Source organism: Aspergillus luchuensis, chromosome 1 (genome assembly GCF_016861625.1).
Source record: "Aspergillus luchuensis IFO 4308 DNA, chromosome 1, nearly complete sequence".
NCBI classification, from domain to species: domain Eukaryota; kingdom Fungi; phylum Ascomycota; class Eurotiomycetes; order Eurotiales; family Aspergillaceae; genus Aspergillus; species Aspergillus luchuensis.
This window is the reverse complement of record NC_054849.1, coordinates 5,162,847-5,185,166: the sequence shown is the minus strand read 5'-3', so window position 1 is coordinate 5,185,166 and position 22,320 is coordinate 5,162,847. Positions and strand designations below refer to the sequence as shown.

The window sequence follows — 22,320 nt, the reverse complement described above, 5'->3', positions numbered from 1 at the left end:
ATTTGTGTTGTGAGTTGGACGAATGCTAGTACTGTTGGTGTTCAGCCTGTAGCTAAGCGCCCAACCCCGCCATAGTATAGTTCTACGCATCTTGGTCCGACTTGAAGCGCCGTGATCAAGCTTGCATGACAGGGATAATTGTAGGTAATGTCTTTATCCGCTGCTTTTCTCATGCTTGGTTTTTTGGCTGCATGCCCTTAGCTTGAACTTGATCTAGGCTCAGGAAGACATCATCTACCTTAACACCACGTGATCTCGATATCTAAAAGCTATGCAGATAGGCACAATAAGAAAGACTATGTCTCACTACTATCTCTTCAGATTGTTCAAGATTCTTACGCTATTGTCTCTCATACTTCTATCAGCTGCAGTTTCATTGTCTTCCGACCTTGCAGGCACCTGGTCTACCGGGACTAGTCCAATATCTACTGATTTCTTTCCAAGCAGTTTTACAGACCCAACGACAGTTATTACCACCAAAGAACTTCATGAAAGAACAAAAACACCGCATACTCAGTATAATACGGTTCGAGAACTCGTGTCAAATATCCAGTCCAGTCATTCTGCCACTTCCATACCGCGAGAGCTTTGACAAACTCCCAGTGTTCAGGAAACCAACCACTGAACTCCCAATCTACAATTCCAGTGACGTTCCCATTATTGACCATGATATTAGGATGACGAAAATCGCCATGGGTAAACACAATATCATGTCTTTTCTGAGACGCAAGCATACCAACCAGGACATTCTTGACATGATATTTAGGTGCTCTGTCTTGATACGCATTGATATTTGCATTGTTAAAATCATCTTCTGAATCAAAGGGTCCTTCGTAGCTTCAGTATCAATGACAGGTATTGGTGACACTACTCACCCTTAAACTCAAGGTCTCCTAGGATTGGATCAGGAAGAGGCCCACGATCAACGGAGCCTATGTAATTCCTGTGCTCAATCTGGCGAAGCTCATCGAGATACCCTTTCAACTGGTCGGCAATTCAACTTTTTGTCACACTATCATAAGTATCCCAGACCTTATCCAGCCTCTGACCCTCCACATAACTCATGAATATATAGTTATCATAATAGCTCCCATAGTCATCAACATCTCGATCTATTGGACCATAAGAGTAATAAGCAAGAATCTTGGGCACTGGGACAGTTTCTGTATTCTGATCAACAAACACCATGCTTTTAGCCTCGTGTAATGTGACATGAGAGCCAAATTTGACCACAACTTCGGGAGATATCTTCACTATCTTTACGCCGCCCCAGCCAAATATGGTATTACTGGGGTTCGCCATTGTCTTGATGGTTTCTGGATCGAGTACTGCGAAAACAGGGGATGAGTAGAGGATGTTGACTTGTGGTCCAGAGCCAACAGACAGGACATTTTGCTTTTCTTCCGTATTGGACATATCTCTAATACAGAAATGAAGCAATAAGCTTTCGAAGATATTGTATACTGGTGGAAATAAATGGTGGGGAGCAAAGGATGGATGGGCCCAGGCTATGCCGCCTTATAAGCATGTTTAGTAGTATCCTCCCACCAATCAAACCCACCCACTTACCGCCCGCCGGCCCTCCCCTCCGTCGCATTCAGTTCTCTCTCTGCCATTCATTCATGCATCTTCCCTCCCACCACCACCACCACCTGAACCTATTCGCACCAATTAATTCCACCCACTCACCAAGTCCCTCCTCCCAATCACACAGCGAAAGAAGAAGAGAGAACCAGCAAAATGCCCCACACCTCGCGCAAAAAACACCCTCACCCCAACAACACCTTACAAGCGCAAAAACGACTCCAAATCACCGACGCCACTACCGGCTGGACGCATGTCACCACCAGCGGCAAAGCGCGCCGCTGTGCGCGCACCACCAAAGACCAACAATCACAATCCCAATTCCAATCGCCAACAGAAGAAGAAAAAGAACCAGAAACATTCCACCCCGCCGAAGCCCCACCCACCACCACCCTCGACTCCCTCAAATCGCAATTCACTCAGATCCAACGCACATGGAAAGAATCAACTACGTGCGATGTGGTGGGGAGGACGCTTCACAATATCTTCCTTCCTCCTCAATTACAATCACGAGAGTTAAATACGGATAATACACAACCACAATCGCATACTACAACAGAGAATAAGCATAATGGGATAGGAACAGGGATTGATTCCATAATCTGCATCGGTCTCGGCAGTCCGAGCGGATTCCTTCGTGGAGGATGGGTCGATCGGCGATTAGTTTCGCTGTATCAGTTGGCTGCGTTGGTGGATGTCATCGCCTCTATCTCTTCCTCTTCTTCTTCTGCTGCTGGTGAGTATATCCATATCCTATCTATTTCAATTACCCATCTAATCATTCATTTTCAATCAACAGATCCAACAATAAAAACCTACGCCCAAGACCCCGTCTTCAACACACTCGACACGGCCCTCCTCTCTAGCCTTGACATCACCGTCCTCGAGTCCCCGCATGCCTTCGAGAAAGTAACTCCCCGTACGTTCCTCTTCTGTCCTGGTGCGGAGCGCACACATCTTGAGCAGTTATTGGCGCTGGATCCGGCGTTTGTGTTTGGGGGACCGTTGGAAGATGTCGAGTCGGAGGTGGTGAGTGCGTTTGTGAAGAGGAGGGGGTCGGTACGGTTGCCGCTGTTTGAGGCGCAGGAACATGCGTTCTGGAACATGCGGGTATATTATCCCTTGGAGAAGGAGGGGGAGGAGTAGTATGCTAAGGTATCATGATCTTAGATGTGGATGGCTATCCATTACCAGAGAGAATGATGGGTGATCAGTATGATGATAACCATCTACTGGCTACACGCCTACGCTACGCCCCTTATGCCGAATCGGCATGCATGCAACAAGGGTCGTATTGTCAGCCCTATGTGGATCACACGCTCACGCTATATACAAACACGCCAAATAGCACTTCGCGTAGAATGGCGTCGTGACACTCGTCAGAATGCCGCGCAAATGAACGACGGCAGCCGACCCATGCACCAGGTCAATAGAATACAGTCCCAGGACAAAGCTTTAACACCGCAAGGAAGCACAGCAGAAATCGATCAGTCGTAATGCATCATAACACATGATGTATGTCGGATATGTTGTGTACATTTCATCCATCATCACTTTCATCAGGAGGTCTAGAGACGTATCGGCGTTCACGTAATAGTCTTACCGCCACAATCAGGGATCTTAACGCCCGGCTTTAAATTGCGAGCCGAGTCCATCAGCCCCCATTTGTCTTCCCATTCCTGACCGGGCGTGTTGTACTGGACTTTCCAGGGCTCATCGAAAGCCTCGAACCTGCATATATCTTAGCCGCGTCCTGACAGTTGTAGCAGTCTGCAACTTACCAGAAATACTCTGTACCATTATCCAACGCCTGACAAACCCATTCCGACAGGAACTGGTTCAGCTCATCGACGCCCGCCACAGCGCCCTGCTTGTCATTCTGACATTTGTTGTCGGACCCACAGTCGTTCCCTCCACCCGTCGGCCATCCGACCTCTGATATGATCTGCTGTTTGTTCGTTCCTGCTGTGAGTGGGGTGTCGTGCGTTTGCCAGAATGTCCACGTCCAGCTCGCAGCGTCATCAATCTCTACTCCTCCGAAGAACGGATGAATGTTTGACATGACAAAGTCGGCTGCGCTGACCAGCTGTGCATTCCAATTATCGCCCAAGTCCGAGGTGCCCACCGGGAGGTCAATGTTCTTCTCTTTGAAGTGGTCTTTGACATCGTTAATGTAGCCGATTAGATTCGTTTCTGCGCTCGCCACGTCCGAGCCTGCTCGATAGAGAGCTTCATTACCCACAATAGCTCCTTTGAATATCGAGGTGTCGTTTGCACTTTCCACGATCTTATACAATTGGCTAATCTGGCGATCCGTAGTCGTGGTGTTGGTATCAATCCACACGCCCAGCCAGAGCTTCATGTTAGTCAACTGCAAGCGGTCAATGGCCTCGAGGACCATCTCAGTCTGATTGCAGTCCGTGCCGTACAGTCGGATAGTATTAGTCAACTGTGTGAGCACCGCCAGGTCGCGAGTAACGTTGTTCTGCGACGGAGGATATTGGAGACACAGCGGATACTGCACTCCCCACGGGGTATAGTCGACACCGGGAAACACTTTGTGGAGGTTCTTGTTGTTCATGAGTGCCTTGATCTCGTCGGAATCCTTGTCGAGCAGCCCATCTCCTTTGTCCGAACCACCGGACCCTGTGCCCGATGATGATGACGACGAAGATGTATCGCCGTCATGCTCCTGATGGCCCAGAATACCACCGACAGCGCCCCCAACAATAGCTGCCACGATCACTGCCGCCAATACGAGCCCAACAATCCACCCACGTTTGCGACTCCCGCCTCCAATAATGTGCCTACCTCCTTGTGCCTTTTCGGCTCCTCCCAACCCACCTCCAATATCAGAATCATAATACGGACTAGGCTGCTCTTTCTTGAAAAGCGCCCGGAACTTCCCTAAAAGCCCCCCGGCAGCCGCTGCGCCAGCGACACCTGCAGCAGGCACATTTCCGTTCGATCTGTAGTCCGCCACTCCCTTGGGGTGGACAGGGAACCCATCATCGCCATCGTCAGCAATATCATCCGGATTGATGACAAGCGGGTAGTCGTGAGAACTATAAGCCGAATGCCGCTGATACGGTCCAGCATCCACACCTTGGTACGGACTATCGAAGAAGCTGCGTTGGGATGGCGTGGTTCCCGGCGTGCTATGTTCTGCAAAAGGTGCGCCAGCACCAAGCCCCGTATGCGAGCTGTAAGAGTCGCGATACCTCATCGTCTCCGAATTCGGATAGATGTCCCCATCGGGCGGAGCAGGTATATAGGGATTATCGGAGCCGGTGGTGTTGAAATCCCGTTCAGCAGGGAGATTGCGTACTGGAACATCTGTTTCCCTAAAAGCGTCAACTCCACTCTGGCGATTATTAGAATTGGCTACGCCAAGAGCGATACCACTGATTCCGCCACCCACAGAGGCCGGCCCTAGATTATCCATCCCCGGTGTCGAGGTCATGTGGCGCTCCAGACTCTGACCTTCCGGGACTGACACCAGACCTCGGTCAAATGGCCTGGTCTGCCCTTGAAAACCAGCAGATAGCGGGGAGATGTCGCCATATGATGTACTGTAGAGACCGTCTTCTGCAGATCGGAGGGGTGAGATCTCTCGCTCATCATCTCTCAACAACGCATCGTCGCCGCGACTGTAACTAAAGGACCGGTTCACGCCGGCCATGCTGGAACATGTGACAAGGAATCTTTTGTGAATGATTGTTAGGAAATATCGCGATAGGAGACGAAATAGTTATAATAATAGGGTACTGAGCTAACTGGCGACGAAGGAAGAGAGGGCGATAGATGAGGAAGAGTTACTATTAGGAGCAGTGAAAGGAAGGAAGAGAGCACACCAAGCAAGACCCCAAGTAAGACAGCCAGACGAACGAGGCAAGGGCAGAAAAAGCGGTCTCCCGGCAGGCAGGTGGTAGTAGTAGTATGGCACCCCAACCGTCGTAGGGTGTTGTTTCTAAATCAAGAACAAGTCTGACAGCCCGGGCGGAACCACGGTTCGTCGTTTACAGACGATCCCGTGAAAGTCACCCAAGGATGGGCGGAATATCGTGGACCAGTGAATTGCGACGGTGCTATTTTCTTCGACGCAATTGTCAACATACCGCCGAAATAGAAAAAAGGAACGCAGCCACGAACTCAATCAGATTTGAAATGCAAACCCGGATCTTAGACTAAGTTTCGGGGTGTCTTGGATTCGGGACGTGAGGGGGTGGAAGGATGGATGGAGAAGGCGGATATGAAAGAGAAACAACGAGTAGTCAGTCGGTCCTAGGGTGGGTGGCAGTCGATGGATGGAAGTCGGAAGATTGGTAGTAGATAAAGTGACTGCATGCGGCACAGAAGCAGTGGAGAAAAGGACCCCAGCTTCCATGGCGACGAGCAAAAAGGTTAATGGATGAAGTTACTTTTTTGGTGGAGGGATGGGGTGGGAGGGAGAGCGGCGGTGGCCCCGACAACCACTAGACTTGTACTGTATACTGTATGGCTGTATGGAGCGGGTGTATGTAACTGTGCCCTGAATTGGAAGCCAAACGTCGTACTAAACGCCAGGGTCCAGCAGCCACTAAGCCGCATCGGGTCAGGGTCTTTCCCCGGTTGGTCCACTGCCGCTTCGACCTAATCGGAATCGGGGTTGCACGTGCCCGCCCAGATGCACTGAATGCGGCAGGCAGCAACCAATTAACCTTGTTTGGTCCCGTATTCTTTGGGGTTTCATTGACATGACACCAAAGGAAGGAAAAGGAACAAAACCACAATACCATCATTCACATTCAGAGTTTCATCATCAGTCATTCATCATATTGTTTTCGTAGTAAGGGCAGCCGTCAAATCATCATAATCATGTCAAGAATCAAAAATCATCATCGAAATCCAACGCCCGATCCATCAGACCGCCATATCCCCTTCCCCCCTCTTGGACTTTCTCCCGATATCTATTACTTTACATAGCGGCTCATGATCGCTGTCGGCTCCGTCAGCATAACCCTGAGGGACAACCCGGCAGAAGGATCAGGCGAAATGGGACAAGAAACGAGTGACACGGTCAAAGTAAACATCTCCCTGACAAAACCTTCAGGGATACGGTAGCACTGAATAAAAATAGAAGGAGATGGTGTGTTTCCAAGCTGCATGGGTCAAGCCTCGACCTCTTCAGCACTGCGCTGCGAGGCAGACACCCCATGAGCACCGGCACCCCGAGTCGGGCCCCCCGCCGCCCGTCGCTTACGCTCGAGGAATCGTCGTTTGCCCGCCCGCGTCTCGAAATGCCGGGGAATGGATGTCGGTTCCTGGCCGGCCGCCAGCATCGTGCTGCGCATCTTATTTCGGTACGCGTCAACTACATTCCCGACACGGGCCAAAGATTAGTCACATTCAAGTTATTCCGAGGTGGGGACTGCATGGCCAACATGCAGGCGACGCAAGGGATGTAAGGGAAGGGAAGATCACGCACGAGATCGCTGCAGGAACAGCATTCGCCCGGCAAACACTCGACTTTGACTCCAACTCATTCGATAGCCGAGGTCATTCAAGAGTACCTCTCTTCTCCGTCGTCCTCGGGACAGCCGGGGAACCGCGATCTCTCCCTCACCATCAATTTGTGGTGCAGGAACCATGATCCTTCCAACGGTCGGGCTGTCATCATCATCGGCATCTTCCTCATCCACCCCAACGTGGTCCTTAATATATCGATTCCCAGGGACGACTCGACCCGGGTCCCTCATCTGAACAGGAAAGTATGTCCGGGGGTATACCGCATTAGACATCCTGTAGGAGTCTGGAAGCTCGTCCATATCAACCTGGTCCAGCATGACCTTGACTCGCACGCGACAACCCCGCTGGTTATCGTCCACGAGGATGAACTTGCGGCGTTTGCCCTCGGGCAGTGTGCCAAAGAGCGCATCGCTGCTTGGGTTGCGCTCGTCATCGTCATCGTCCACTTCTTCGATCCGGTTCGAGGAGGTCGCAATGGTCGGGTGGCGCCCGAGAGACCCGAGGCCACTATCTCGGAGTAGTGGTGGTATCGAGGGACCCCTTGGTCCCCCTGAGGCCGTCGCGGGGGTCGGATAGGAAGGATAGCCATGGAACACCTGCGCGGTGCGGATGTCCGTTGGTGATGGTCCGGGTTGCAGACCATCCGAGACAGGTGGACGACTGGTACCGTTCGTATAGTCAGTGGTACCTATTATGTATGATAGGACAATATATAAATTAGCCTACGCAAAACTGCAGGTGGCACGTCATGTTTGAAAGCACAGCGGGGTACAGCGTCAACGTAGCATAACAGGCGAAACATGAACCGGGTATGGGCAAAACAACAAACAACAAAACGACAAGAGCCTCTCCAGACCAAATAGAAATACATGGGGTACGGTATCCATATCACTTGGAAGAAAGCACACCAAATTCACGTCCGTTCGGTGGCGATCTGCCTACTTAGACATGGCAATAAAACATCGAACAATACGAGACAAACCGACATGAGCACCGTCGATTCATTCAAACAGTGTCAGGGACAAGCACATCATGTGTGGTGGAACATACCGCTAGCTTCTTCGTGGCCTGCACTTCCATCTGGCTGGGCATGGTGGTGATGTAGCTGAGGGGGGCCCATGGGCAATGGCCCCAGGCTGGGACGAGGACCGGGGGCGGGCATACTAGCACTTGGCACCCCAGGGCCAACAGGGGTGGAGGACGCCATGTGAGGCGGAGGCACAGGCATCCCCTGCCGCTTGTTAATCTTGGCCATTCTCCTCACACGCCGGCTTCGAAGTCGAGGGTCCTGGTTGCTATTCCTCCAGCTATCCACTGCCCGCTGAATCAGCCCACGCTTGCCTCTCAGTGCCGGGTTCAGCTCCGCCAAGGCCCATCCAACAGCATTACATTCAGTTTCGTAGACCAGTCGATTGCCTCTGTACTGGTCCTTGCTGCAGCAGGCTCGAGGGTAAACGCAGTTCTCAGTCTTGAACTCCTGGCTTAAATTATCCACATTAACCGACTCAACGTCGCAGCGGATTGTATACTCCATCTTTACACGATCCCGGGAGTACTCAAACGCGATCCACTGGACACCATTGCTATCTTGTCGGACAACCAGGGGGGTTGTGGCAGGGATTGGTCCTGGTGCCGCACTAGAGCTGGCCCCGACATTAGAGTTTTGATGGTGAACAGCACTGGCTGACAAAGGTGCACCACTAGCTGCTGAGTGAGGGGGGTTTAGCATCGTTCTCTGAGGGGGCGTTGGCTGTTGTGCCGCAGCTGAGTTTGGACTACTTGACAAGTTCCCTGTTGGAGCCTGAGCCGGGTGATGCGGTAACTGCGCAGTGCTTGTCGGATGGGGCACCATTAGTGGCTGTGTCGTAAGAGGATGCTGTTGGGGAGATGTATTCGGTCCATAGGGTGGAGGCTGTACAGGATTCATGGGTGAGTATGGCGGATAACCATACATTTGCGAGGTCATTTGGGGCGACTGTGTATATATGCCGCGATTATGCTGTTCCTGTGTTTGGGAAGCTACTGAAGCAGGCGAGCTGGATTGGGGCGTGTGATAAATTGGAGGATACGGCCGCTGCATTTGCGTTGCTGTAGCCATCATTTCTGGCGGTCCTGAACATGAATCAGCCTCTGTGGCATGGATTAACCAGAACAACCTTTGGAGCATATTGTTGTCACTGCTGTTGCGGATACCATTACACCAAAGATACCAAAGAAATCCCTTACACCGCACTTACCACTTGATGAGTACTGACTGGGTGCGCTTGCGGTACTATACGAGGAATGAGATGAATAGTACGAATGCTCTGATGGCGGGCCGTAGGAGTGCTGAAGATGTATGACTCCGTTGCCTAAGGCGTGATGTGCGTATGAACCAGATGGTAGGGTAGTTGAAGGCTGATGTGGTGATTCTGGTTGTTTCTGTGGCTGGACCAGAAGAGTTGGTCGAGGATGGTGAAGATGAGGCGGTTGCGGGCCGGGATGGCGATGCTGGGTCAAACGACAGTTAGCGCTAGAACCTGAATTATTCTCAAAATAAGTTTCAGAACCCAAGAGTTCGAATATTGCAGCTTGCGATATGATCAAGGAAACGCTTAAGTATGTGCATGACAAAAAAACAATGTAGTTGAATCAGAAACTGTACATGGGAGCACAAATCAGAGAGTTGCTTATTCTATAAGCAATAGACCAAGCACACATATGGTTGAGCATCTGTGGGAGACAGCCCGATGCGTATATGGCGGCATACAGGCAATAAGGAAAGCACTTGCCACAGGCAAGCATCGTTGGTAAAAGGTTGGCAACTCTAGACCTATTCGCACCTCCCAAAACCTCGGTGGGTATGATGTCCATCCTGCTGGTAAGTTGTGTCATTCAGGCAACAAGAATGACCCTCCTTTATCGCCTCCAAGGGAACGTGGAAGGAAGACACGTGGGATCCGAATCAGATTCATAGTTTGGTCGAACAGTCAAAGCCGAGTCAGCGATGACTTTCTGCAAGCGCGGCTAGAGAGCATGGCAGATGTGGGCATGACCCGTGCTGAAGAAACTTTCCAGCCCCATTGGCGGCTCTAGTGTCGCAGGACGTTGAAGAATATTCCGAATGTCGAGGGTGAGACCACAGGGTGTTCGACGGACGTCGGAAGACAAGGCGTCCGTGCATTGATTATTGGCGCATTGCGGGAGACGTCATCGCAGTGGAAACAGGCGACACGGTCAGGTTATCGTATACGGTCTCAACAAGCAGGGAGGCCTGCTTTACTGAGGACCAAATGCCCACATACTCCCGGGTTCTCCCCAGTAGCACTCATGCGCAGTAGGCCAGGTTGACCTTGGATGAAGGCAAAGGCATGGATTGATGCAGGCATGAGAGGCAAAAGACCAAGATAGAAAGGTCGGAGAAGGGAAAAAGAAAATACTGGGAAAGAAAAGAACAACATAACAGGCAAAAAAAGCACTGGTTTCTAGCACTCAAGAAGTGATGAGAGAATACACTCACAGGATCTTCCACTGGCTCGTCCTTGTACTTTGGTGCAGGTGGATGAGCTAGGTCAGTCTGAACCATGCCGGTCATGACTGACCTCGAATGGTCCGGGATGATAATCCTTTTTTATTTTTTTCTGACCTTCCTTTGCTTTCGTCCTTCAATGGCTTCAGCTCATATAATAAGGGGAGGAAAATCTAGAGGAGAGACATAAAACAAAGTTCAGCTTGGGTGCGGGAGAGAAGAAAGGATGCGCGTAAGAAGATAGTCCGGGGGGAGGGGCCCAGAAACGGGGGTGGAAAGGATATCTAGACTAGACTAGAGAAGAGCTTATGAAAAGGAAAGCTAATGAGAGGCTGAAGGGTAACGGTAGTGGCTCGTTGGTCCGTGTGGTTCTGAACTGAGGGAGGGGAGGGGGGTGAGGGTGGAAAGGAAGGGAGCCTGGCGATGATGGGCCTGGATAAACGGTGCAATGCGAGTGTGCAAGTGTAATTGTGGAGGGTCCAGGGTCGTTATTTAGCTGCGCTGGAGACCCATCCTTCAGTCAGAGGAGTTGTTCACCAGCTAGCTATTCCGGAACAGGTATGGGGGGAGATGAAGAAGTCTGGGAGAAATAAATTAAAGCAGGGAGAAGGGGGGCGGAAAGAAAATAATAATAAAAAATAGAAAATAGAAAAAGGATTTAAATGAAAAAAAGATTAAGGGTAAAAATGAATAAATAAAAAAGAAATAGGGAAAGAAAACAGACAAGTGACGGAGGGCAGGACAGCGTCAGAGGGATGCACTGACTAGTGGGGATATCAGGATGAGCTTGTAACTAGCGGGAAGGTGGTGTAATATTGACCAGGATGGATGCAGGACGCAGGAGCAAAAACGCGAATGCGACACTTTGAGGGTCTCTGAAGAGGATTGACTCGAACAAAGTGACTCCTGACGACAGTCAGGCGCAATTGAAAAGGAAAGAGATGGCTGACTCGATGAATTGTCTTTTGGGGTGATGATTTGCAGGATGCAGTGGCAGAGTCAAATCCAAGAATAAAATGATGTGGAAAAAGTAAAATCATAAAAGTCAACGGGCCAAAAAAAAGGTGAGAATTCTGGGGAAGAGTGAGTGAGGGTAAGAGAGGGAGAGAGAACCAGTAGACGCCGAGCACGGCATACAGTAGGGGACTTTTCTTTGCAAAAAAGAAATATTAGATGCAGCGGATGACGGTTTACCTGTAGGCCACCACTGACATGGCTGCGACCCCGGGAATTGTTTGACGATAAGAACCGTGGGTAGTAGGGATAACTGGCAAGGAAACAGAACGTACCTTTGACCCGTTGAGGTTCAAACTAGGAAAAATTGTCCAGCAAAACTGGCAACTGAACTAGAGTAGCAGCAGTATGAGGGATGATGGGCAAAGCTTAAAGAGCAGGAAAAAAGAAAGGTAGAACAAAGACAGTAGACAAAGAATCGGAAACAGCCGCCAAGCGTCGAGATCTCAAAACTTTGAGGAGTTCAAGCAGATGGGGTTCCGTTGTTTCGCTCGCGTTTTTGTACTTGAGATTGTGACGACCAGAAATGGATCGGAGACTAATGCGCCAGTGAGAACGGTGATCCAGAAAGGGAGCAGTTGGTGGTTAGGTCTGGAGAAGTATCTACTGATCAACCGAGTGTCGAACGGTGTATGTACAGAGAGTAAGTGGTATATGGTCAGTGGTAATCCGCATGGCTTCTCTCGCCTATCATGCTGCAGACAACTAATTATAACAGGCCGGGAAATAATCTCATAAAATTACTGTGACAATCATGGCTTGCGAGCTGCCACTTAGGAGGCATGAGTAGTGGAGGGAGAACATGCAGCTACTTTTACCTACTTGGTAGTAGGTAAGTAGCAAGCACCTGCCACCCACACCACCCTAAAAGCAGAGTGGGTGTGCGGGTGTGTGTGCATCCGGCCGGGTGAGTGTCAATATGGCCGTGACAGATCGTGTTGGCCGGGATTATTAATCAGCTGTCATTTTCTTTTTCCTTACTTCGTTGGCATTTTCATTTTTCTTCTTTGCATTAACTTCGCCCAGTCAACGCTATCTCGAGTCATTTGGCCAGTCATCTTGGAGCTGCTGTCTCTGCTAATACAATAAAAAAAAAGATTACAAGCCCCAAACATCTCTCAAAGTAGAAGCGTGAAGGGAAAAAGGCATTCACATTGTCGAGGATAATGATTAGTGTTGGACGAAAAGGGAAAATGGAAAGAATAAGAAAAATGCAAGAAAAAAAAATTGGGGAGGAAAAGAAACAAATGGAAAAAGAAAATTTCCCATTGGCATGTTGGGCTCCAATACCCACACAGGTGTTTTTAGGTTTGGAAGGAAAGGGCAGAAAATGGATGGTCTGGATTAATGAAGATTGGCGCCGGGAGGATTAGGCACAGTACAGTAGCCGTTGTTAGTTTGATGGGTAGGTAGTCGGATTGAACGGCACCGTCCAAACATCTTGTTATAGATGCGAAGTATAATCCTCGTCTTTGGGAAATAACTGGATATCATGGGTTTGGAAGAACCACTTGGTCGAGTCCACCATCGGAGTGGGATCTCTCAGAGATTCAATCCAGGTACCACCGGGTAAGAGCTTGATTCCCACCCACACGAGTCGCTGCCTAGGATATGGCCGGCCACCCCCCGGTCATGCTTAAAGGGTCATAGTTTGGAGCTCACAATGGTGATCGTTATTGATAATGAGCTGCTGAAATGGCACCCTGGATTGACAAACCATAATTGCCATGCCCTGAACAGCCCAGCCCAACTCCACTTAGTAGACATGGCCTGTGACGCTGGCTCGATGGATCGGCCCAGTCACCACAGCTCTAGCCATCTATTGATCCCGCGATAGTGCGGATGATCCTGTCATGGAGGACGTTATTTTCGTCGTTACCGTTGTCTGCGTTTGCTGATATGGGTTAAATTGTTCCAGACTGTTTGTTCGATATTCCTTCTTATTGAATAATTCCAGTTCAGTCAATATCGCGGCCTATTTTCTGTTTTGATTTTCCTTTTTCCTATTCTACAATCCCAATCTGTCAATTTCATTCGCCATTTGTTTCCTCTCCGAGGATTTTAGCCCCATCTGTCTGCCTGTTTTTCTTCGTTCGCGGGACATCCAGTCAATAATACGGAATACGCGACTCGATCTGGTTACACTCCGGTATGAGAACGACCGATCTGACTTGCTGCTGTCAGCCTTGTTCCCACATCTCAGAGGCGCCACTCAACGAATGGCACCCCTCCCGAGCCCCCCATCAATCAAGATCAACTCCTACTCCTACCACCACACATACACACACAAAGACCAGTGGCATTTGAGGTATTCCGTACGCCCCATCAGATTCAAGTTTGCTTCATTTCTTTTTTGACTTTTTTTGTTTTTCCTATTTCAATTTTGCTTCCCTTTCTCTCTTCGGGATGACGAAAGTTTGGCAGTTTGCGAGTTGATGCTGTCATTAACCGTCCAATCCTATCCATCCCTCCTCGGCCCGGTTCGAATAAATTTGAGACAGCCTAACGGTGTCCGGTCGATTAATTTATTACTCACCCTCCCCATGCGGATGATGATGATGATGCTGCTGCTGAAAGGAGAGTAATGACGGTGTAACCCCAGCTCTTGGGCTGGAAAGCGGCCGATCAATCATCATTGGCACTTTGGTGGGCTCCTGATCCTGCCGCTTCCCGGCGACTAGCTTCCTGCATCATGCTTCCCAAGACACCTTCATACGTTGAGAAGTGATGAACCTACTCTTACCCTTGGGCGATCGAAATCATCCTTGAAGCCAAGTGCAGTGTCCATGGCCAGGAGGAGCCGGTACGCCCCGGATGGGCCAACGGGGCCGTGGCCACAACACCACTTTATTTATCGTAAGGAAGGGTCATGATTTGATTCTCGTTGACGGGGCGCGGCCCAAATTTTCTTTCTCTCTTCCTCTCCATATTCAGCCGGGGACGCTCATTCAGTCAGCCTGCCAGAATTCACGGGACAGCTCCACTGAGGCTTCCGTGCAATCAGACGGCAGCTCCACCGTTAGTGGGACTTGGCGATTGGGTGGTATGGGAGGTGAAATCAAAGAAAGTGGTGCTTCGACGATTCTAGCCTCCCGGAGAGCAACTAAAGCAAACTGGCCAGATAAGTCAAGTTACTTTCTTTTCCCAGCCACACTGTTACAGCGCGATTCTTCTGGCCCATGCCCGCCAGAAAATGGGGTTTCCGCTGTTCTTTTCCTGTTCGAGAAAAGCATAAGAATGTCCTCGTGCACCCACTCCCATGTGAAGTTTGAATCGGACGGCACAGAAGGGCCTCCCGTTATGGTTGTCTCGGAATATATGTTTAAAAGGGGGACCGGCCGATGCTGTGTCCGCAGCAGCAGCACCACCAGCACCAACAATGGGAAGGTTTACCACTTCCTCGACGTGCAGGAGCTAAAGTAAGCATGCCTTGTACTTTGCTGCAGCCAGACTGCAACTGTTGGGACGCCTTTTGTCCGATGGCTACAATGGTGAACTACCACCTCTGTGCGGCGTAGTAGATGAAGGGGACTAGCTAGCTGTCGAGCACGGAGTACGTGGAGAACCAACAAAGGAGGGGTCGGATCCGGACCTGGTGTAGCTTGTGGGGAGCTCCAGACTCTCAGCTTTGGTCTCCAACATGCTGCTGCTGCTGCTGTTGTTGCTCCGTCTTCTCCTCATCCTCCGTCTACTCAATCCACTGTTAGCCCGTCGGTTCGGGCCATAACATATCATTGACGCCATCGCAGGAATACTAAGATTACTGAGTGGGTAGCTGGTATCGTCTCCTCCTCAGAGAACCGAAAAGGGACACAGGAGACTTACCAGACGGGGATTAGTGGAAAAGGTCGTCGTAATCCAAGCTCTCCCTCTTTCGGACAAGTTCGCAAACGCTGAGTTGCTGCGCCGCCCAGTCGCAAATCTCACCCTCCAGGAGGCCATGTGTGTGGCATGCTCACCACCTTAGCTGCCTTTAGCGTCGGGTTGGTGGAGTCCTTGGGCTGAACGCAAGCAACGGTGTCAGACCTCCTCCTTCCCTGTCATTGGCATTGCTCGTTGTGATCGATGCAGGGTGCTAAAGTCCGCGTTCGCACTATGTGGTAGTTCCGTGACCCCCCGGTCGCTCTCCTGGTCTCCGCCTTCTCGCTCTTCATTTCGTGCTTCTTTCCTGTCTCACTTTACTACTATTTCGGCTTGCCTTTTCTGATTCTAGTCTTCATTTCCAGCCATATGCCCCTCTTTTTGCTACTCTCCTGATGACAGGAGTTGTTTCTTCTGATTGGTCTCTTTCCTCGGTCCCGGAAAATACTACTATACCTCGCTAAGTAATCGCTCTGGAAAGGACAGTTCCAGAACTACCACGAGTAGGTGAGTAGTACGGATACTGCGACGTTAGACCCATCTGAACCACCATTGTCGAGACTCGAGACTTTGGACCAACTAAGTAGCACCGAGCTTGCGATGGAACCTAAGCAGGTACAGAAGAGGGGAAGGAGCGGAGCGAAGCTTTGGCGAACGATTGGAGCCCGGAGCCGGGCGATGTGACGACCGGAGGGTTGCGAATTCAATCCAGCATTGGCGGGTGATGGTGCTCCGCGTACCTGATGCTGAACCATATTGGATACGTTGAATGGCGATGAGTGAGAGTCTCCTTTGTAGGACTTTACTCATCGCGTCTCAGCCATTGCCTGATCTACAAATGGTGGTAGGCTCTGCAGTCACCAGACCTCGCGACCGCCACAATCATCGCCTACTACTTACCGTCACCGAGTGGTCCAACAAGCGGCTTCCCTGAATGGGTCCTATCGGGAGGCCGTGCTCGGGAGAATTCAAGCGTGTCGATTAGAGGGTGGGAACTTTGAATAGATTAGGTACGGTAGCCCCAGTGCGCGGGACTAACTGGATGGTAGTCGGAGGAAAGGCAGGTCCTCGAAGTTTGTTTGGTAGGTGTAGGTTAGATAAAGTGGGTATGGAACCATCGATGCGAGATGGGTGTGAGGTTGAGTTCGAGCTGCGACACCTTCCGACAGGTCGAGATAACTACTCTCTACTCCATACTTACTAGTTGAAGGTTTACCTGTTCGAAGGACCGACGACTGGTTCGATCTGGGCGGTGAAACCTCGTATTTCTCCTCGGAAGAAGATCGCACGAACGAACCTAAGTACCTCCATGAAACAAAAATCTAGAATCAATGCCTCTCTCGGGAGCACGGCAACATCGGGGAACCCGTCGGGCCCAGTTGCTTTATGACTCTCATCCACATACTTTGTCGTAGTCTACTCATAGTGCTGTGGACTAGCAGATGGAACAGAAGGTTTCCAGCTGAAACCGATAACGAACCAAGGAAAGGCAGGTTGGGTGCCAGGGAACAAAAGCGGAGCCACACTGAGATCGCAAAACAGGAACTAAAAGGGGAGCCCACTTTCAGCCCGAATCACGGGGGGCTCCGTTTCCGACTCCGACAGGGAATCAGAACCCCTGGGTGGATCACCCAATTTTTCCCTTTGATATCATCGGATCGACTGGGGTGGAAGTGAGGTGTTTATTGTTATGGAACCAAGCAGCAAGAACCGACACAGCAAGTTGTTCACACTTTACAGGTTGAATTGAACCACGGTCTGGTTCTACGGAGTAAAGTCCGTACGCAGTAGTGGTTGGTACCCGTCGAGCTGAGCTCGCTCGAGACGGAGGTCAACTCCGGCGCTTGCGCTACCGCAAGTACTTACTGCCTACCAATGGCAGTGGTTGTCGAGGAACACGACACGACAGCCTACGAATTCTGTTCCCCAGTATTAAGTAGGCAGGTTATGCGAAGGTTGTCTGGCTGCCTCTAACTCTCCTCTCGTACTAGCATGTGTTTCTCGAACCTCCCATTCTGAAAAGTTAGCGCGCAATCACTGCGCCGCATTAATCTTCTCCATCATTCTCACCTTCAGAAAGCAAAACAAAAAAAAAAAAAAAAGACGCATCCAGCTGCGGTGGGACCCGTTCTGGCTCGTTTCCCTTCCCACTTAATTATTATCATGGCTAGCATGCTTCAGGTGGTGATCGGCAACTGGGGGCCGTATGCACATCAGGTTGGCCGCTGCTCTTAACGACCGTACTAAGAACAATCCTTGTCCGACAGATCAACTATCTACGGATAGTGAGCTTGTCAAAGTAGCCTTCTACAAGGATACCTGGATGGATCAGCTCCCTAGCATGCATAAGTGTCTGTGCCGTCAAGACACCCTCTCCGCCTTATGTACGAAGCACGGATGGAAAATCTCAAGTGCAGCAGTCGATGATGGATGTGCCTCTTAATCTCCAGTGTGCGGGTTACAAGGTAAGTAGTATGCTTACCTTTTTTGCCTCTGATCTTGATCTTGTCTATTACATGAACCCTTATGTAATGGCGATGTCATGTCTCCATCATCCCCCGATGGCTAAAGTAATATCAGCCAATATTATAACCATCGAAATATCGCAACGGAGATCTTTGAACCGGTAAATAATAGCACGACGGGCCAGCAATCACCATGTTTGCCCCGCAGTCCGACTCCACCCGTTATAGCCTACCAGCTCCCACCCTCAATCTATTGAAAGCCGAGTCGTCGAAAAGCAAAAAAGGGAGAAAAAGTATTTATAACATCATCCTGCAACGTCCAGAACAACGCTGGTCTAGCTTGATGCAGAATCCTTTTAGGCGAACGAACGAACTTACGATGGTCGAGTCGCCGTTGGGGGACTACCATTACTAAGTTTGGTGTGTCGAGTAATTATATCATGTGTGAGTGGGTCTGCCGCTCTAATACGTAGGGCATCACCTCTTTTTATTTTATTATTGTTTGTTTTCTTTTTATTTTTTTGACACTAAACCTCCCTTGTATCTAGTCCGATAGTCCGTGAGGTATCTAGACTAGGAAGTGGATGAAGGTGTGTGGGATGTATCGATTCGAGCGACCTAGACTTTTTGATGGCCGTACCTGAGCAGTGAGCAATGCCCATCCACTCCACCACCACCACCAAGCTCGTAGTTGATACACCACGACATGCATACACCATCTACCAACAGAGTATCTACTAAGATAGTAGTGCAAAGCCTCCCCCCTCCCCATGTCAGGCAGTTACCCCATGGAGAGAGAGAGAAAAAGAAAGAGACCGGATGGACAAATAATCCCGATCAACAACCGGCTGGACCCATCTTGGCAGGAGATGCAAGGCAGCGCCAGCAAAAAACCGAATTAAAGAGAACAAAGAAAAAGTCACCCAATACATTTCGCGCCCACGTATTTTCATTTTCTTCCATCGCTCCATGGTTACCCTGATTTGAAATCAGATGGGGGTTATGAACCATGGTTCGATGTTTTGACCCCTTTCTTCATAAGGTAGATAATATTATAGTTGCATTTCCTTTTCTTTGAACTTCGGGAAGCTTAAATGTCCGATATTCGACCGTGGACTTACATCCGATGTTATGTAGCTAGGTAAGTAACTGTATGTATGTGTGTATGTATGCGTGTTGTCCTGTCACTGACTATACTATACTTACTACTGCACAGCGCTGGGGTTTTACACCGAGTTATACATCTGTATGTACTGCATAGTTTTTGATTCCCTGTATCTGGGGAAGATACTTCGGCCGGAGCTCTATCTCATTTGTTTCAACTACCATCACTTTGTTCAGTCCAAATAATAAGACTTTGCTCCTAACCTCCTATAAGTAGATACCTCGAACAATTCCACATCAAACACCAGATTGAAAAACTACCAAACATAACCATCGTAACGTAACACCAATACCCAAACCAGCACATACATACATATAATCAAATCAAACAATCAAACAACAGTCATCATCATAGTTAACTCCCACGAATGTCACCCTACATGCCGATCCCTACTCAAATCTGCCCTCCCACACCCCTTATGTAATTCCCTCCCTTTCCTCCAATCCAGACCCCCCGATAATATCAACCTTGTCCAACCACGCATGACAGGAGGGGGTTATTTTCTCCGCACCGGGCAAGCAAGCAAGCGGACGGATGGATGGATGGGTTCGGGTTTTGACGTCTACGTAGATGGGTAGGTAGGTAGGTAGGTAGATAGCTAAGAGCCGCCCGTAGATTGATGCTTGGTTATAGAGATGGGTTTGAATGGATAGCTTGGTATATGGGGACTTTTGTGTCTTCTCCATTCAGTCTATAGTAGTAATGCTTCTCTAAACCTTCTATTCTTTACACTGTTCAAAATGTACTCCGTATGAAATTTTGTTTCCACTTTGTCAAATAAATCCCATGAATGACAGATGTTTGCTTCCCTCCCATCACTACAATAAACTGAACCCAGAACCAGAGTTGAAATCTAGGCTTCCAGATTATTATCACTTCACCCCGCAATGGGTATGTCCCGTCGGGCGGATATTCAGCAGAGCAAGCAAGCAAGCAACAATCTCCGCGTTAAATTGGACATACGTAAGTGGTTGAAGGAGAAGGATTCAGCCTATCTACGAAGGGTGCCATTCACCATAACTTGTAAACAAGTCGCTTCTTTGAATCTTAATTGGCATAGAGAGAAGGTCCTCTATCTTTTTGCCTATTTCGACCTAGTATAACTACTAACTCTCCCACACACACACTCTCTCTCTCTCTCTCTCCCTCCCATGGGGAATGGAAACAATGTAACGAACAAATAATACAATACCATACATAAATACAACATAGCTGTCAGATTTTAGTCCGGTAAAATAAGTAAAGAACAGAAACAGAAACATGTGTTCTGAGCCCTAAGGGCTGGTCGCCGGCGCAGCAGCCAGCCAGTGGCCCAACGACTCATGCCCTCTTCCCTCCGGACTAAACTATTAGTAGTATTGGCGGTGGTGGTTGTTGTTGTCTGGTGTTCCGGCCCCACCATCCGACGCCGCCGAAGATGGAGAAACATTGAACAATTCATGGGAAAATGGGAGTCTGGATGTGTGTGTGTGTGTGTGTTTAGGGAACTAACTAGTTAGTTTGTTACTCGCTAAGTAGTTGGTACTATTCAGCTAGTAGATTGATGAGAGAGGGATATTTTTAGCTAATGACTAAGAAGGGGAAAAAATGAAAAATAACTAAAAGAATACGGAGCTGAATAAGTAGTAGTGACCATCATGATCACAAACAGAAGGATGTCACGCCGGGTCCAGACGGGACTACTAACTGTTGATCGGAGGGGGAAGATGGAGTTGGAGAGGGGAGGGGAGGGGGAAATGAAATGAATGGGATTGATTCATCTTTCTTGAACTAACACTAACTAAACTTATCCGTAGGCTATCACACACACCTGCATTTTTTCCACACACATACACACACAATACCACTCACTCACTCAATCATTTACTCGCCCCTCCTCTCCAGCCTGACAGCCTGCATGACTAGGCACATAGGGCATGTAGGTCTTAATTAAATTGATGTGCTGTGATTCGTGGCCGTTGGTCAATTTTTCTTTTGCTTTTTATTTTATTTTATTTTTATTCTTTTTCGTGCGCAACGATAGGTATGTAACCTAGACTTGCGTACTAAACTAAAGTGGACTTAAAACCTATCTAGTAGTTGGTTATTTTGGATAGTTGGTGGTGAGTCTAGCTATGTTCTAAGCTTGTAGGGAGGGGGTGTGAAGTGTAAGCTTCTTTGTCCAATTTCCCTCTCCTTCGCCCTTCCCTTTCCCTCTTTTTTTTTTTATTTTCTTTCTTTCCCACGCACTGACGGCAGCTAATAACGGGTGATTGTCGGCCATCCTGGTGGTGTGGATTTTCCCGAGCCTTCTTTTTTTTTTCTTACTTTTTTTGTTTCATTGCTCATCATTATTATCCCGTAGGTAGTGGAAATTGCATTTTCGCTTATGAAATTTGAGGCACGTACGTACATGGACGCCTGTCTAAATCGTCTATTTCAGATGAAATTATATTTATTACCTACTAGCTAGTGATCTAGTTTAGTTGTATCAGTAGTCAGGGGATACTAGGAATTCCTATCAACCCATCTAGACCAGATATTATTTACTTTACCATAAAGTAGTTCGTAGTTATACTACTTACTGGCTCCCAAGTTAGTCTGTAAACCGAAAACATACTTACATACATACAGCAAAGTGTACTCCGTACCTGACATGGCACACGGCATAGCATGGCATGGCATATCCGAGCACACGAAACAAAGCAAATCAGCCTTCTTTACCCTTACTTTCCCTTATCCTTTTTCTCAAAAACTCAATCTGGCGCAGCGGAAACCTTAACTCGGGTGACTCGGGACGACATGCGCTTTTTTTTTCTCTTCTCTTGTTGCTGCCAAATGAAACAATGATGCAGAAGCGTTGGGAACGGTTCTTCTTGCTTGCTTGCTTGCTTACCTTTCCCGGTGCAGGACTGGGTTGTTACTTACTGTAGGTATTGATTGTTACCAGAGTATATATACACTTTCATTGTGAAGTGAGTCCAGGTGTATGTGAGCTATATGGGGTCCTCTAAATCGAGATACTAAGACTTGTCTTACTGATTAGTCGTGGCAGAAGCAGCCCTACGTACCCCATTACACATCAACATCTGAAAACCTAGATAGATTATGTATATGTGTGGTAGTATAGTATAGTATAGTATAGTATAGTATAGTAATCGTAATCGTAATAGTAGAACCATTCTATTATCCTACCCATGCATATAGGAGAGAGCCTTACGGTGGAGGTCAAATAA

General features: G+C 48.9%; 5 protein-coding genes across 5 annotated transcripts; 2 read left to right on the top strand and 3 right to left on the bottom strand.

Annotated features, from left to right (window-relative positions):
* Window positions 1–488: 488 nt before the first annotated feature.
* On the top strand, window positions 489–818 carry AKAW2_11745A (uncharacterized protein; the record flags this gene model as incomplete). Its single annotated transcript, XM_041684263.1, has 1 exon — window positions 489–818. The coding sequence occupies one exon, from the start codon at window positions 489–491 to the stop codon at window positions 816–818; it is 330 nt and encodes a 109-aa protein (XP_041538465.1).
* A 178-nt stretch (window positions 819–996) lies between these two features.
* AKAW2_11744S (uncharacterized protein) lies at window positions 997–1,416 on the bottom strand (the record flags this gene model as incomplete). Its single annotated transcript, XM_041684262.1, has 1 exon — window positions 997–1,416. One exon carries the CDS (start codon window positions 1,414–1,416, stop codon window positions 997–999), a length of 420 nt encoding a protein of 139 aa, XP_041538464.1.
* A 324-nt stretch (window positions 1,417–1,740) lies between these two features.
* On the top strand, window positions 1,741–2,730 carry AKAW2_11743A (SRR1 family protein; the record flags this gene model as incomplete). Its single annotated transcript, XM_041684261.1, has 2 exons — window positions 1,741–2,320; window positions 2,384–2,730. The coding sequence occupies 2 exons, from the start codon at window positions 1,741–1,743 to the stop codon at window positions 2,728–2,730; spliced, it is 927 nt and encodes a 308-aa protein (XP_041538463.1).
* Window positions 2,731–3,170: 440 nt separating this feature from the next.
* Window positions 3,171–5,266, bottom strand: bgt3 (putative cell wall glucanase; the record flags this gene model as incomplete). Its single annotated transcript, XM_041684260.1, has 2 exons — window positions 3,171–3,315; window positions 3,366–5,266. 2 exons carry the CDS (start codon window positions 5,264–5,266, stop codon window positions 3,171–3,173), a joined length of 2,046 nt encoding a protein of 681 aa, XP_041538462.1.
* Window positions 5,267–6,734: 1,468 nt separating this feature from the next.
* Window positions 6,735–10,666, bottom strand: AKAW2_11741S (uncharacterized protein; the record flags this gene model as incomplete). Its single annotated transcript, XM_041684259.1, has 5 exons — window positions 6,735–6,937; window positions 7,052–7,780; window positions 8,143–9,204; window positions 9,330–9,582; window positions 10,592–10,666. The coding sequence occupies 5 exons, from the start codon at window positions 10,664–10,666 to the stop codon at window positions 6,735–6,737; spliced, it is 2,322 nt and encodes a 773-aa protein (XP_041538461.1).
* Window positions 10,667–22,320: the final 11,654 nt, after the last annotated feature.